The sequence below is a fragment of the Rhagoletis zephyria genome, unplaced genomic scaffold, assembly GCF_001687245.7.
Source record: "Rhagoletis zephyria isolate East Lansing unplaced genomic scaffold, Rhagoletis_zephyria_1.1 Rzeph_scaffold_00074, whole genome shotgun sequence".
NCBI lineage: Eukaryota > Metazoa > Arthropoda > Insecta > Diptera > Tephritidae > Rhagoletis > Rhagoletis zephyria.
The window spans coordinates 409,053-427,135 of record NW_016157158.1 but is presented as its reverse complement, the minus strand read 5'-3'; the positions used below and the strand labels follow the sequence as shown (position 1 = coordinate 427,135).

The following is an 18,083-nucleotide window of genomic DNA, read 5'->3' as shown; positions in this document are numbered from 1 at the left end:
AACTTTACAGTGCACTTTATTTTGACTATAACTACGGGTCAATCACTTTAATCCTATTTTTAGCTAATTTAAAACAGTTAAATTAAATCAGGTTAGGGAACTTCTTATTCTTCTTAAACGGAATCGCTATATCTACAAATTATTTTATACTTTTTAGTTCTTGTTGTAATAAAAGCGTGTTTTTAGTTTTTTAACAATAATTTTTTCTTTGTTAGGTTGGGTGCTTCTGGGGCCACCCCCGTATTATTAAACGTGCGATATGTACATGCTTTGTATCGAAGAAAATGTGCGAAGAAAAAATTTCCAAAAATCAACCGTAAGTACTAGCTACTTCAAGTTTGCACTTTATTAAACTAAAATTTAATGGATTACAAAACTGCATACTCAAAAAAAAAAATTAAAAAATCTGATTGAAAAGTTTCAAATTTTGATGAACATGTTTTTTAGACAGTAAGGTATATTTTTATAAAAAAACATCACACATTTTTTATAAACATCATTTAAACAAAGAAAAATAGCCAAAACTTGCTTAAATGTCTCTTCGCTACTTACGTTCTCGCCACCGATGCATGTATGTACATATGTGCCCAGTTGCAGCCCCAGCGAATGGACGGAATCAAATGAAATTTTGACAGAGTATTTCTGTGATATCTGGGCCTATAAGAGGGTGAAAAAGTGGGATTCGACAAGGAGGCGTGGCACCTCACATAGGCGAGAATTTTTTTATCAGCTTTATTTTCGGAGCCATAAGTCCCATGGTCTTGAAATTTGGTGTGCTGACCTATCTATGGTAGGTGCTTATAGTAAAGTATATATAAATGAGTTTGTAAAAGGGGGCGTGGCACATCCCATAGGTTTGGAATTTTTTATCAGCTATAACTTATCAGCATAACATCACTAGAGTATGCGCTAATAGTAAGGTATATGTATGTAAATAAATGAGTTTGTACAAGGGCGCTTATACAGTACATTTCGAAAATGGGAAAATTGTTTTCAAGGCTTGGTGGAAATCAACTATAAATCGTTATTTTCGATCCAGTGGTACTGTTGAACGAATAAATATATATTCATCTTGTATAAAACTAAGTACATACTTCAAAAATAGGCCTGCTATGCGGAAAATTGCAGGTATGCTAAATGCAGCTGAGCGAATAGGCAGCCTAAACAAAATTAATCAAAATGTGCTGTAGTAATCTAAAGAGGAATGAGAGTTTACAAGAGGGTGTAGCAGCCCCCTTAGACGGCATATTTTCAGAGACCCATAACTTTGGAGCCGTGAATCATGTCACATAATCTTAATTCAAAAATTGGAGCGCCTTTAATTCTTTTATTTTTACCTTGATCCACTTTACCTTAATAATGGACAAGATTGGTAATAAAGAATATGATGACCAATATAGTTGAAATAAGAATTATTACTGGATGCGCCAAAGAAGAAAATGTTTGTCTGTCGGAAGGTTCATTAATTGACCAGAACTTCTATTTGAATTTAAATGGCTTCACTATATTCTGAGGATTTGCTTTTACATGTTGATAAATAAATCGCAAGATCCAACATTAAAAGTAACTGAACTTCTGCTGGAAAGTCCCTGCTTTCCGCACGATAAATTTAACAGTCTTTTTCGTACGGAGGCCTTAAATTAAATAACAAGTAATTTTTAGCAAAAAAAAAACCGACTTCAAAAAATATATATATATCTATATATCTCATGATCCACTGATCGAAATCGGTTGACGTGGTCCAAAGTTATGCGGTAACATACATAAAAAAAAAAATATATAATAATAATAATAATAGATTGGCGCTTACACATATGTTAGTGTTTGGCCGAGCTTCTCCTCCGATTTGTGGCGTGCGCCTTGATGTTGTCACACAAAGCGGAGGGACCTACAGTTTTACGCCGACTCCGAACGGCGATTGTATTTTTATGAGAAGCTGTTTTTCATGGCAGAAATACACTCGGAGGTTTGCCATTGCCTGCCGAGGGACGACCGCTGTTAAGAAAAAACCTTTTTTCTATATTTTTGCGATGTTGCTTTGACCAGGGTTTGAACCCAGGCATTGTGGAGTGGAAGCGCGCACTGCTTACCACTACACCATATATATATATATATATATTCCGACGAACTGATAACCTCCTCCTTTTTTTCGAAGTCGGTTAAAAAGTTAATAGTCCCTTGTAATTTATGCTGAACTGAAAATTTGTCACATGACATCAAGTACTCTGCTGGTAAGGTTACAACGGTAGAACGATTTACAGAGGCATTCAGTTAGAAGTGACTAGCCATTTAAGTACAAGAGGTGGATATGACTTATGTCACTTTCAAAATAAACGGCTCGTATGTCAGTTACCTGATGGGCAAGAAATCCACTACAATATTCTGTACGTACGTTGATGGGTACCCGCTGACCATCCCTTCAGCGAGATTCGGTAACACGTTGCTACAAAAAACCACGAAATACGTCCGAAACAAAACTTATGGGGATTTCGTTTCTCTTTTCGTGTTCGATTCAAAATTAAAGGTAAATGTTAAGAAAACTTTGCTCATTCTTTCGTTTCTTAAAATGTCACACTCTTGTAAGGCAAAAAAGGCACATTCTCTGCCCTTTGAAGCTTTGTCGGGGGAGGGTTGCCCCGAAAATCAGTTGGTTGCTTAAAACGACAATATTACGAAATGCGTGAGCTAGACAAGGACAAGTAGGCAAAAACATGCCCATTTACAGGGTTGAGTGTGACATCAAACACATTCTGCACCGCGGAAAGGCAGCATTTTGGTGTAGGTTGTAGGTAGGTCGAGCACAATGTGAAAATGGGTTTCTTTTAATTACTGAACACTCAATTTTTTTTGATTAAAAACCGTTATTTTCTGGCTTGATGCACTTATCCATTAGCATCTTGACTATTTTTTATCCCATTTTAAAGACCAAACATTTTTTAGGAAGGAAATTTATAGACCTTCGAAATGATGTATAAAAATGTAGTGTAGAATTTGTTTAGTCAAAGCTGATTCCGGAACATTTGATATTTTTTAGTTTTAAATGCAATTAAATAGAATTCAGACCCTCACCCGAAATCATAAATTATAAGATGGAATTCGGAGTAAACAAAATTTATTTATTTTCGATTAAAATAATAATTAAAACTTATACATTCAAAAAAAGAATATAAAATAAAAACTTAATGAAAAAGCTGCCGACTTAAGTATGTAATTTTCATATACATTTATATGCGTATTATGTATTTATAAAAATATTGCCCTACATATGGATAGCAACATCATGTGAACATGAACATGCATTGCATATGTATGTTTTTGTATACATTTATATAGCAATGTTAATTAACTATTTTCATTTATGTTCAAAACTGATTAAATGGCACTAAGTTTGCTTTTTCGTTGTATATATGTATGAATGTATGGATGTACATATGTACTGTATTTATGTTTTATACGAATGCGTAGGTACATAGCGATGGTCCTCTGTAATAACGACACGATTCAAAATTAAAAGAAAAAAAATTAAAACTCGACTGCTCATCCTTGTCTAATCCAGTAAGTTGTAAGGATTCGACAAGGATTAGAACATCTAGCAGTTATAATACACATATATACATACATTTAGAATCATACATACACACTATATCGTGTCGTATTCCTTTATTTCGTCCTTGAATCGAATTCAATGTACATAGTTTCGAAATATTTTAAGTTTGATCTTAACTAAGATTTGCATACATATACATACATATATAAATGTATTTACATATAAATGGATATGTATAATGCTTACATATTTATATATGCGTACAAGCGTATAGGTGCGAATGAAAATATACCGTAAAAAACAAGAAAAGTTTACTAAACAGCAATAATATTGTAGGTAAAATAACGGTTCAATAAAATAAAATAAAACTATTTGGTTTAATTTGTGGCCACAAGCAAGTGGTTGGAGTTGTGTGTTGTGGAGTAGATTGAAGTGGAGTAGAATGGAGTGTAGAGAACAAATATTCGCTTTCGACATACTACATTCATACATATGTACATATGTACGTATGCGCATATTTAGGCATATGTACATTCAAATGTAAGTATTTACGCACACGCACGAACTTCTTTTGCACTCTACGTGTGCTATAAAGGCTATTTATTCTGTAAGAAAAAAATTAAAAAATATAAATAATAAATTAAAACGAAATCGAAGTAAAAAATAAATTGGTTAGCTAATTGATATTATGTGCAATTACTTTTAAAACAAAGATGTGCATATGCGCAAGCTTATACATTCGTTTCATTTTGCTGCGAACACAGACAAAAGGTCCATTGCGAAAGAAGCAGTGCTTTTTATTTAAATACGATCTTAGCGCGTTTTGTTACTTTTTAAACAATGTAAATATACACAAATAAGTATGGAGTGCAGCAAATATTGTATAAGCATATTTTTACATGTGTAATTCAGTACGTATGTATGCATATTCATATTTACATATGTGAGTACATGTTATAATATTTGATTATGGTCACTGTTACACAAACAGACATGCCAAGGACGATTAAAACAAAGATGCGGTTATATTAATGCACGTATAGATGTATATTTATGTATGTATATGTTGGCACGGGTAGTATTTAAGAATAATTAAGGAACCTACTTTGCACGATAAAGCTTCGCATCGCTGAAAGGTATGTGAATCAAAGGAAAAACGTGGTCGATCTTACTGCTCCGAGTTGCACATTTTTTTTTTGTTTTGAGGTAGTGAAGCTCCTAAAAATTCTGTGCTAACGCTTGAAATTTTCGGAACCGTGACCATGCATCAGTTAACAAAATATTTTTGGAAGGCAAAACTGAATGAATAATAAAACGTTCACTATTGTTGTTGGTAGGTAAAACAGGTCTACAAAACATCATTCTCAGAAAAAGGCAAGGGTGACATTCATATTTCTGGGATATATTTAATACGCTGATTTCGGATTAACAGCCTTTTGTTTAGATTGGTTATTAACTGTGAGTTTTGCAAAATTTTCGGTTGCCGCAATTCGTATGGCTATATTTTCCATCATAATCGGAAAAACTTCGCAGTTTTAAGGAACAAACTGGCATTTTTGTTCATTTATTGTAAAGTTATTTTGTTGTCACCATGCAATTACCTATTATCAATTAGTTAATAGTACAAAGTAATTTATAATTCGCAAACATAGGCGAATAAATGAATACGAGTATGCAAGGACTTATATATTCTCATCGAAGCTGAGCACAGCGCATAACTGTTGAATTTGAAAGTCCTCCCAAGGATTTTCCGACTATCTTCAAAGGACTTTAAGATTAAAAAGCATATAATTCAGGAATGTTTGTTATTCGTCTCATCACATGATTCTGAGGTACAAAACCTAAACAACTAACACCACTACTCTATGGTCCAACCCCGTAACAGCACGTCCCCTGGACCTACTTTCAGTTCAGCTTGACGAACCCGACTCATAAACAAGAATAAGTTATTTTACATTTGAATAAATATTGATATACTGCTTAAAAAACTGGAGACCATTCGATCGCGGATTTAATCTGGTAAAAATTATTTAGGGTTTTAAAAAAGCCTTTTGTTACTTAAACTATGCGATTTTTATAAATTTGGCGTGAATAAAGGTACTTTAAACCATGTTTATCTTATTTGTGGGAATTTATAAAACATTCATACCGACTCGTTTGTGTGAAATTGTCGTATGTGGTACTTTTAAAATTTGTTTGAATTGTATCTACCGACTTCAAATAAATAATATAAAAAAAAAACTTTTTAATATACAACGCTTTTATAATCGGAATAAAAAGTAGAAAATAATAATTCTCATTCCCATAGAATGTGTTTTGATAACTTTTGATTTTGAAATTTTAGTAAAAGTCACTATAAACAATTTATGCAATTGAAAATGAAAAGCGTGAGGGTCTCCGAAATATCCGAAAAAAATCAAATACACAAACAGAAATATACAAAAGAAAAAAAGAAAAAATAGTTTAAATTAAAAAACGTTTAAATAAACAATTGGGCATTATTCTCTGAAGTCTTCTGAAGAGAAGCAGAGTTTTCAGATTGAAAAATTTTGATTTCCATGGATTCTATGCCATTTCAACGAAAAGTCTTTTTTCCCCATACAAAATACATGGGAAACTTTGAGCGCTTTGAGCGACCTCTAAATATATTTTGATTTTAAAATAAAAAAACAGGGGTATATTTTTTTCGGTATCGAACAATCCTAGGGGGTGAGAGCATTAAATTTCCGATTTTACTTTTCCATACATACGAGCACCAATTAATTTCGTTTCAAGAAATGGCGTGTCGTCCATTTCCGCTGTCGCGTACGTAGTGCATGGGGCGACATCTACCTCTCAACCGAAGGGACTAGACTTTTTAATAGGAATTTTGCGAAGCAAAGGTTTTATAGCTACACAACATTGCAAGTTGATAAATCGTTGTAGAAAAAGGAGGAGGTTATCAATTCGTCGGATTGTTATTTTTTTATGTATGTTACCTAACATTTTATATTAGTTTTTGCTTAAAAATTACTTATTTTTAAATTTTTTTTTTACTACGCACAAAATACTGCTGTATCGCACACACGATAATTTCGATCACAAGAAAAAATGCATTGTAACATACATACGATAAAATACACAGCAAAGTTTTGGCGTGACTAAAGGGATTTCAGCTACAATATTTTACCAGGGGATGCGTTGTGGGATGTATAACAAATTTGCATCAAAAAGTCTATTTCTAAAAAATGGCACATACGATAATTTCGCGCAAAGGAATCAATTTATGCTTTTTTAAATAAATTCTTCCTTGGTAATGGAAAATAAAGCTTTCAGAATCTTAGCAACCAAAAATTTGGCGAAATTCGTAATAATTTGCAACCAGGTACCAATCTCAAATAACGAAAAGTACATATGTATCTCCGAAATCAAATCCTGGAAATATAAGTGACATGCTTGCCTTTTTTTAGCTGTCGACTAGCGTAATTTTTATTGAGTAATAGATATCATGGAGGTACTCATAAAATACAAAATGTAGGAAGATTCATGGTACAATAATTACAGGTATTGTGTTCCCAGAGAGCGCATATTCCGATCTGCCTTATTTAAAAAATATCATTGTTGCTCACCCTAAAACGTTTACTGCTAGGGAAAAGGGATATTTCCATACCCCATATACCATATATGTTCACGTATTTTTTTAAACAAACCATCTTGCAGAAAACTTATGTATATAATTTGCAAAAGCCGGAAAAAAAATTTGCTTGTAAATAACTTCAAAATTTGTATGGCTCACTTAATATCAAACGTTTTTTCTTTTGTTTTGCAAAATTATAAAAATTAAATTTTGCGAAAAAAAACAAAGCCAAATAAAAGTTAAAGAATTAACATTGAACTGCGTCGAAATGAAAATAAGGGTGCATGAATTTCGATGTGAAGCAAAACTCTCTGGGAAGACAATACCTGTTATTATTGTACCATCGGAAGATTAGATACTTTAATTAAAGAATAAAAAAAAATTAGATCGGTACATATCATCGCTACCATGTCAAACTATCGATACCTTGTGCATGCATTTAGAGAGTTGCGCGTATTGGCAAATCGTCAGATTTCGAGTCTTCTTAGAAGCAGAGGATACTGGCTTTGACAAAGTGTCGAATCCCACACTTTTTCCAAATGACAAGAACATTTTTTTACAAACGTTTCTTTGCTTCCCTGAAAAGTACCCATTTTCACATTCGATAGTTTAACATGGTAGCGATGATATTAGAAAAACATAAAACTAAAATTTTTTTATTGGGACATTCCATTGTGACTGGTGGGACATATTACTCCAGAATGTAATCAGTTGTGAATTTTAACAATGTCGTCGGAACATATGTACATAAAAGCGAAAGATATTTTTTTTTTTTTACACAGAACCATAACTAATGTATAAAACTGCCTTAACAAAAATACCAAACGATTTCTTAGTTCTATGTACCTATCATTTGAATGAATGTCACTGGTGCGACACTGAAAATAACAATATTTTACCCTTGTGCACTCAAAGATGAATTTTAGCCAACACACTTAATCTTCACGGACGATGATTTTGTGTTGTAAAAGACGAATTATACGCTTTAGTTTTCAATAAAAATTAGGTTTATATAATCTTCATAGAAATATTAAAAAATATTTAAAGTTTTGACTGGTGAGACATCTTCTTGTGACTGGTGTAAAGTAATTATGCATGAAATAAAAGTTTTTATAGACAAAAATGACAGCTTCTTTTTAATTATTTTTCAACATATTAATAAAATGAAGTCATTAAAAAATCATTTACTACTGAAATAGAGATAATTAGGGCATATTTAAATTTATGTCGTTTTCCTCTTTTATATGGAATGGCCCTATTGTTATTTTGGCGTAATACTATTTTTTGAACTTTGTACCATAGCATGATTTGTTTGTTAGGATAAATAAAAAAACAACAAAGTCTACGTGGTAGAAGTAATAGCTTTTTAGCTATTTCGAAGATCACCACATCTCATCAGACTTTTCGATGATGTGGGTTAGATTCCTGCTGAAGTCTAGAAAAAGAAGTCTGATGAGGCGATGTAGTGATCTCTGAAATAGCAGCTATAACTTCTACCGCTTAGGCTTTGTTGATTTTTCCATTTTTCCTAACAAACAAATCGTGGTACCAAGCTCAAAAAACATTGTGGAGAAAAAGTATTATCCTAGAAGGCAATATTAGATAATATATTTAGAAATAGTAAGTCAAATAATTAAATTATAGGCACACGTACTCAAAAATATCTACCAGTGCTTGTTTGCAATAACAACATAAGTATGAAAGTTCACATCGCTATAGATAATATGCATACCCAGTGGCGCATGTTACACTAACCCCTCTGTTTAGGCGCGTCTGCTAGCACCAGGCGCCTAAATACATGTATGTACTGCTGCATGTGCAAAAATTTCCTTTATGCAATTTAGGAAATGTATGCACATGCACTTCTCAACTGCCATGTAATTTAACTTTCTTAAGTTTTAATTAGATGGCACTTCAAAGTATGTTCTGCCTAGTCGGATGCATACTTCGGACGCTGCTTCCGGAGCATTTTGCGGACTCTGCATGGTTGTAAGTTGGCAAACGAACTTTGCCATGGGCCACAGTACCTACCCACCATTTTTGAACCAATAAATATTTTTTTTATATAAATACATACATGCAAACAGTGTTGCCAAACATGGGCTTTTCCTACCAAAACTGGTAGGTTTTTTTCCATTTGGTAGGTTGGTAGGCTTGATTGGATTTTGGTAGGTTTCGGGACAATGAGTAATAGTTATTTAAGAAAAATAGAAAATATGTACTTATCTCCAAACATTTTAGCAACCTTTTTTACACAAATATTTCACCGGTGCGTTCATATAATGGCGGCCACAAACAGTAAATATACCTGATCCCTAAGTACAAACGTATACCTTATTATTGCCAATATGCAATACGGACATACATATATCGTTTTGAAATTTTTTAGGAGAGACGAAAAATCGATGTAGTTTCGTATTACCTGTCATTCTGCATCAAAAACTAAACTTTGAAAAAAATGGACTTAGCACCTTTTCACCTTTAGGTAGCGATATAATTTATGGCGTACTTGGACCAGGATTCCAGAAATGTCTGCCAATGGGCTCGTACTCAACCATATTTCAGACGGAGGTCTTCCCAATCGAAGTCTGTGTTCGCGAATGTCATCGTAGCAGGTAAATGAGCCCAGAATAAATATTATATCGGACATTCAGGCAGCGTTAAAGACCTTAGAGTCTTTTAAAACGGCATCAAGGCTTGTAAGCTCTTGAACCACCTGAGAGCCCACAATAGCGTCACGCTGTGGAGGGTTCATGGACATGAAGGGTTTGAAGGCAAGGGAAGGGCTGACTGTCTCGCAAAGCGTGAAGCCGAAATGCGTTTGCACGGTCCCTAGCCTTTCTGCGGTACATCTAAAGGACACACTGCAGACCTACTTAGGAGCTAGCTGGGAATAATCTCAAATTGCTGCCCACTGGCGGAAGTCAAAGGGAATAAGACAATCAAAGATATGCATAACTCTTTCCAGCAGGGACTCCGAAAGACACCTTGAACCTAGAAATCTTACTGGCAACGTGACAGCACACTGCTAGTTAAAGTGCGGTTTTAATTAAATGGGTCTTTCTGTAGAGACGGACTGTAGGGTTTGTCGGATGGTGAAAGAAACCCATTCTATGTGCCTGTCCACGAAGCATGAATCGTAGATTGATACACCTTGGAGCCGATTGCCTTCTCCATCTAAAATTTGGAACATGGCCTCATCCAAAGTGCTGAGTTTTTTAAACAGCCTAAGGTTGGAGTGAATACAATTTGGATTTAGCACAATATATCTTCTTAGGTCGCAGCGCGGGTATCTTCGACGTAATAATAATAATATTGTCACTAGACACGAATAAAGTGCTCGAAAAAACTCTTTGCGGAGTTCTTGGGAATACTGTTGCACTCGAAATTATAGTTGACCGCGGACATAAGTATGGGTCTTTCTTCGCTGTCAAAGAGGTTGACGCGGCTTTATTTGCAGTCACCTATGTTAAGAGTCTTTCTTCGCCGAAATTGATTTTACGCTTCTTTTTTCGCTATCAACTTTTGAGCTCGCGTCTTTATTCGTATCTAGTGACGATATGTATGTATGTGTAATGAGACATATGTACGTATGGATAAGTCTGTACAATAAAATGAATCGTTATACGCAGTTAATTTGTTTTATTAATCTAGTTGTGTTTTAGTTTTACTAAATGTTATGTTAACTATGTTTTTAAAAAATTTGACATTGAAAACAAATATTAAAACTCAAAAAAATGTTTTGTAGGTTTTGGTTGGTTATGGTAGGACATTTTGGTAGGAAAAAAAATTTGTCTGTGGCAACGCTGCATGCAAACATGCTGGTCTCCCCTCTCACTGAGTTATTCACCCTCTTTTCAAACAGAGTCATCAAATTTAGCTCATGACTGGTGTGATTTCTAGTGCGCCGCAAAATCTCGCACAAAAATTTCGATTTTAAGTACTAGAAAAATACACAAAACCTTAAAAATTTGTATTTAAGCGGCATATCTGTTGCTGGTGCAAACTTTGAGGCGCAATAAAAACAGCAGTGATGAGCTAAGTTTTGTGACTATGATTAGAATACGGCTGTAAGTTTTTCATTACTGTTGGTAGCTGAATATGAAAGTGGGAATTTTGTTGCCCCAGAAGAGTTCTTCAAATTTTTCTCATCACAACCTCATTCAAAAATGGCTTGCGGTTGAAAGAAATGTGTGTATTCGGACGAAATCAAATTTTTCTGCTTTTCTATTCAACAATTTTTATTGAGCTCGAGGCCGTTTTTTAATGAAAACTTATTGTGGAAAAGCAACAATAATTTGAAAAATGGTAGAAGTGATAGCTATTTAGGAAATCACCAAATTTCCTCATCAGAATTCTTTCAGTAGGATTCGAACCGACGATCACCACTGACTCAGCCAGTTGCCTACGCACTGTGCTAAGTAATTCTTGTTGCTTATTTCCACTATTTTCACATGATGAGCCAACTACAATCAAGCGCAGCTATTCCGCTGCAATTCACTTGATCATGTGGTTGTTGGTTTTGTTGGTTTTGTTAATATTTCTATTATTAGAATGTTTAACTTTTAGGTGTGCTCGTCCTTAAGTTATTTGTTTTTGTTATTTTATGGCCTTATAACAATTATATTCAACAATTTTTATTGAGCTCGAGGCCGTTTTTTAATGAAAACTTTTTGTGGAAAAGCAACAATAATTTGAAAATTATTGTACTAATTCACTAATTCCATATTCAGACGTCGGGAAGTGCAAGCCACAATTTTTTGGAAACCCTTTCTAAAGATTACGCCTCATTCCTTGATATTTAAATATAAAATGGTTTTTGAGCCATCTTTTAGTCGCTTGCCATAACAGGTGTCGCTTATAAGTCCATTAATAACGTTTATAAGTCCATGATTGCGGAAGTATGTCTTAAATAATGAACATAAGTGAATGTTGTTGTGATTTACATAGACTGAAACATTCAAAAGTCTCAGAATTTTTCGTTAGCGCATTTTTGCTGGAAAATTACAACAACACCATTTCCAATCGGATATCGTTCCATGATTGCAAATAGCTCACGGATACATTTTTACAAAGCGTTCACTGGGAAAAAATCTATCTCCGTACATAAGCGATTATTGCAAACGACCTCAGTGATATGTATTCAATTTCCTTTTTAGTTTTTCTGTTAATTTCTAAATATGTATTGAAATAAATTTCCTACAATTATGGGTTCAAGTTAATCGATAAAGGAAATAATTAATAGGGGTATTCTCGGAGTCTTGCAAAGCCTTTGCACGGATTGCACGATAAAAACCGGTTTTCGTATGGGACAGCTTTGCGAACCATGCAATCCGTACACCGTGCAAGGACTTTGCAAGACTGCGAGAATACCCCTAATGAAATTCAATATTATTGCTGTATTTCAATGCAATGTAATTTCTAGACAAAAAAAAAAATGTCGACAACTTTTTTATTAAATAACATTATATTTATAACGGCAAAATACTAACTACTGAAGAATAGAGTCGCCTAGAAGAAGTATAACAATTCATTATGAATTATTATTGAACATATCGCTCATTTGCTGGAAGTGTGCCATAATCCTAATATTTCATTAGAAGAAAATGTGTTTTCATTTTTACTATGGGAGCGTATGTAAACCGAAAGCTTTATTACCGTTTTTCTCGTGTTTTTGATTTTTTGAATTGTGACACTCTTGCAGCATATGACTGATAACATACATATGCACATAGCTAATAAACCGGTGCTATTTGATGTTTGTTTAATAAAATGTAAGCATTTATACATAGGTTAAGAACAATTAAGAAAGCAGTAAAAAAGCGTGAAGATCACAACCTAGCTTTAGAAAAAACGCTCTTAAGCCAATTAGAACAGAAAATAGCAAACTTAGTAAATAATAAAGCTCAAAAAAGTTAAGCTTACACCAAACCCGATATTCCTGACATCGAAGCATGACTGGAAAAACGAAAGATTCGGGTTAATCGATTATTACGACAATATAACAATCCGATAAATATAGTAAGTGGGATTGAGAGTTATATATTACATAAGTACATGTGTCACTAAGTTGAAGCGAAGAAGTGCGTACAAAAATATTTTAAATACCAATTTTGGAATATCTCTTGAAAATTACTTAAAATTACACTTATGCTGGATTTCCACTAGGCATTAAATGGCAAAAATTTTAATTGGGCAATAAATAATAATCGTGTCATCACGTTCAAAACATAGTCATTAAGTTCATTTCCATACGGCATTTTTTAAATGGCATTAATTATTAAAAATTCGGCGTAAATGACAATTAAAAAATATATTTCGCACATTTCAATTGACATTTAAAATTTGGAAATTTTAGCGAACAAACCTTTTTTCATGGTTTGAATTATAGTATATACTTGTATTTGTACTAGTTACTTAGTAACTTTATTTCTATTTATCCAACAATTAAGTTAAATTACGGTAAGTTGCTCCGAGTAATAAGTAATGAAATTTAGATATTTGGCCCATGTATTCAGACACCTATAAATATGTATGTACACTTGTCGTCAGCTGATTTAGTTAAGTGACATTTTGACCAGTTTTGGCTATTTTTCTTTTGTTTATTTAATGTTTATATTTTTTTTATAAAACTCTAGCACGTTACATAACCAGTACCACATAAATTTACATTTCAAATTTCATACAAAAATTATAAAAAGTTAACAAACTTCATCGATTATACCCAAAACTATTTTTTTTTAGTTGGCGTAACCTTTGAGGCATGCTTGGCACATAAACAGTGACGAACAAAAGTATTGGCAAGGAAGTTTTTCGCTATATATGCAAAGTTTTTTATTGTAATTTTTTTCGATGGCTTTTTACTAAAATATACTACACTAAAAAACATAAAAATATAATCTCTAAAATTTGTGCGAAACTCAGGAAAATTCAATAAATTTGCACACCATTTTTGCAACTTAATATTCAGATTTTTTAGAGAAATTTAACAAAGTGCAACTTTGAAGTAACTAGAAAATCGCGTTGATTTTTGGTAATTTTTTTCACGAAGGTTTTTCCATTCAAAGTATGTGCGACAATTATTTTTTGCATGCAAATGAGCAACACCTTCCACTAAAAAAATTACAAAAAATCAGTGCCATTTTCTAGCAACTTCAAACTTGCACTTTGTTATACTAGTATTTAATGAGCTATGAAACTGCATACATTTCTAAAAAGAAAGGATCAGTCCTGCGGCTTCGTCTTGACTTGGATGCTGTGTCGGAGGCACAGCCGCTAAACTTAAACGTAGAATACGTGATGTTATTAAGATCACATTCAAGTCAAAAACGGTCCATAAAATATTCGTTTTGATTGTATTGAATTGAATTTAATAAAGCAATATGAATTCCAAAATATTAATAATTAGCAATAGAGAAGCAGATATCCACATTAACTTGAATCATATGTACCATCAGCTTATATAGATATATGCCATGACGTGTGTCACTACTTCCATCCTTTCATACTGCAGAAATTTGTATTGCTTTTTATATTAGCCTAGGTACCCGTATTGGTATTCTTCTTCGTGTTTGTGCTCATCTTCGCATTATGCTCGACTCCGAATTTACAAGTTGTACAAGTTAACTAAGATTTCTGAAACAGCTGGCAACCCCCCTGAATGTAGTTAAACAAAAATAAAAAAATCTCGTGCGTCTAATATTGTGATACCTACGTATTTCATGTGCCTGATGAATTAAGTTAAATTTGCTTTTTTAAATACGTGACAATGCTCCTAAATGTAGGCCAGATATAAAGCCTTTTTAAGCTCATTTCATTTCATAAACATATTTTTAAAAATTACTTTAACTTATTAAATAATTTAAGTTTACCTTTTTAAACAGGTGGCAACCTTCTTTAATCTAAATATTTAAACTAAGGGTATCTTACCGCCTTGGTTTCAAGTCATATGTTAAGACTTCATTTAGCTTATGCTTACTTTACTTTTTTTCTTAATTCAAGTTACATTTAATTTCTAAAACTTATGCAACCCTCTTAATTAAAGTTCAGAAGAAAATATTTTTAACCCATACCAATTTATACCCATAGTTTAATAATTCATTTGACTTATTAAATAATTTGAGTTTAACTTTTTACACAGGTGAAAACCCTCTTTAATATTATAAATGCTCAAACTAAGTATTTCTTTTCACTCTATGGTTGGACTCCCATATTTCAATATTTCATATAATTTAATTTAATTCGACATTTCGAACAGATGGAAATCCTGTTCGAATTATTTTTAAACCAAAACCTCGTTAATCCTTATATTGTGATACATATTTAAATTATGTAATACTCTTAATTGAAATTGAATTTAACTATAAAATCAGGTAGCAACCCTCCTACATACAGTTTGGAAATAAAGTTTCTTCAAAGCAATTTTGATTTATATTCATATTGAAGTAATTTATTTAACCTATTGCTATCTATTATTGTAGCAAGGTGGCAACCCTCTGCATAATATTTTCAAAGCACAACCTCTCTCGTCTGACATTCATATTAGGATATCGTCGGTGATACTGCAAAACGTTCTATGTCACTTATTAACTCTGGTGCTTAATTGATCTGTTATCTGTATCTGATCGCTTTTGGCTTCTTCGTCACTCAAAGGTAGGTAGTTCTGTCATTGGTTTATTATGGTGTAATGATTTGCAGATACATTCCGGTGCAAGTAAGAGACCATCTAAGTGTCAAGGGTACTAATAGACATATATATATATATATAGAGAATGTGCTTACATATGTGTGTCCATATAACATGGTTTGACTTAGAACGAATTGAAGCATCATATAAACGTGATAATAGATCGTTTTGCAGTATCACCGACGATATACATTTCAATTTTTCTGCCTTTATTTAAGTCGAACTTGCTTTTTGAAACAGGTGGCACCCCTCCTACATATAATTACGAATAAATATGTATTTACATATATACGCTGCGATTAGGTTGTAAAAATTGCGCCATCTGTTACTCAAGAGCCGAAATACTCTTTGTCTCCTCTCACTCCCAGCCCAAGCACGTGTTTGCAAAATGATGAAGTTATTTTGTATGGGGAAATCATTTATGACCATATATTTGAATAAAATAAACATATTTACAACTTGAATTTTCGATTAAAGAAAACCAAAACAAAATCATTCGAGCGGTTTTCAAGCATTTTGGTAATGAAAAAATTAGGTAATTTTTTCAAAATAATGTTGCCCTTAAAATGCTCAATATTTGTTATATAAAATTTGTACACTATAATATTTCTGTTGCTCCAAAGAAACTATATCCCGAAAATTAAAGTTTTATCTGCAAATCATAAGTGGCTAGAGCACTTTAAAGGCTCAAAATTGACACCAAAATAACCGAATTGGTTACTTAAAAAAATTAATTTTTCGATAGGTTTGGAGTTTTATTTTGAAACGCCACACTTTTCTTTGAAATCGCTTCATTAGTTCTCGTGCAATAAGCGTTTTCGTAAAGTTCGAAAAATTATAACTACAACATTTGAGCATAGCCTCCATATCGAAACGTAAGACGTTGCAAAATGGCGTGCAAATTTATTGAATTTTCCTGAGTTTTGCACAAAGTTTACAGATTTTATTCTTTTGTTTTTTAGTGTAGAATAAACCATGATAAAAACATAGCAAGGTAGAACCGTTCTCTCAATTTGTCGGCCATGATTTTTTTTTGAAGTTTGCCAAAATTTTAAAATCATATATTTAAAAGTGAAAAGTGAAAATAAAAAATTGAAATTGTTCGAAATTGTTGTTGCTTGAGATTGAAAATGAAAATGTGTGTGTGAGTTTGTGAGTAAATTTAAAAATTAAATTGTTTGGAAACGTCAAGAATTTTAAAAGTGACTCTCAGCGGTTCTACCTTACTATATTTTTATCATGGAATGAACTATAGGGCTATTCGGGATTCGGTGCATAAGAGCTGACAAATTTATGCAATTGCAGAAATATGCCATGGATTGTGAGCGACCTTTATTAAACTGTCATGGTAAAGCTTTTGCAAAACAATTTTTGTGCATCAGCTTTGGTTTTCTTTATGAATGCAATGCATAGCATTTTTATGCTATGGATTTTCGGTATTGCAAATTTGCCAAGCCATGACAAATGCAAATGCGTGTATTTTGTTTGTGTATTGCAAATAATTTGCAATACAAATTTGCAATGCAATGATGCTAGGCCATTTGCACCGGATCGCGAATAGCCCTTATATTTTAGTAAATTATCGAAAAAATTACATTAAAAAACGTTGCATATATTGCGAAAAATTCACTGTGCCAGTACTTTTGTTCGTTACTGTACATAAGTAAAAGTGTCAGTATACAGCAATTTGTTTCTAATAGTAAAATTTGAAGAGAGTCTCAGATTTTTCGATGCGCTGGTCGAAAGCTAAAATTTTCGATGCAAACAAGTGTCTAATTCCAATCCATCAAATTTTAACCGGTTAAGTATTGGTTCTTTTCAGAAAAATGGCCGTCCTGTTACTCCAGAGTAAGTTACCAGCAAATATATAGTATATGTCTCAATTTATAAAAGAAAAAAACTTTTGTTTAACAGTCAAGATTATTCGTCAATTGAGTTCTGATATTTTTCAGTATTTTTCATCTTGCCTAAAGCTATAATGAATGTATGCATGTCACAACTCACATATGTATGATAATACAACAATTGCAATCATTAAGCTTACTTTTTACCTCGCTTTTATTAGCTTGGGATGTAACTATGTAATAATGATGCGCCTAAAAGTTGCAGCGATTTCCATTCTCAAGTTACGTAGCGAGTTTTAAGTTTTAATTAAATTATAATAACTTGTTATTGTGAAAAAATGTTGTGTAGAGAGAAGTAATGCAATAATTTAAATTGTTTTCTCAACGCGC

General features: G+C 32.9%; 1 protein-coding gene across 29 annotated transcripts in view; it reads right to left on the bottom strand.

Annotated features, from left to right (window-relative positions):
- The window catches only part of Mical (Molecule interacting with CasL), a 221,660-nt gene that overhangs the window by 20,293 nt on the left and 183,284 nt on the right, over nucleotides 1–18,083 (bottom strand). For 25 of the 29 annotated variants that reach the window (XM_017628191.1, XM_017628068.1, XM_017628083.1 and 22 more), the window contains one exon: nucleotides 13,089–13,121. The exons of 2 other annotated variants lie outside the window; for them this stretch is intronic. In XM_017628191.1, the coding sequence (XP_017483680.1) occupies nucleotides 13,089–13,121 (33 nt within the window). Of the gene's footprint in view, nucleotides 1–3,399; nucleotides 4,153–13,088; nucleotides 13,122–18,083 lie in introns of those variants that run through there. 2 more of the 29 variants (XM_017628258.1, XM_017628266.1) reach the window with 2 other exon arrangements.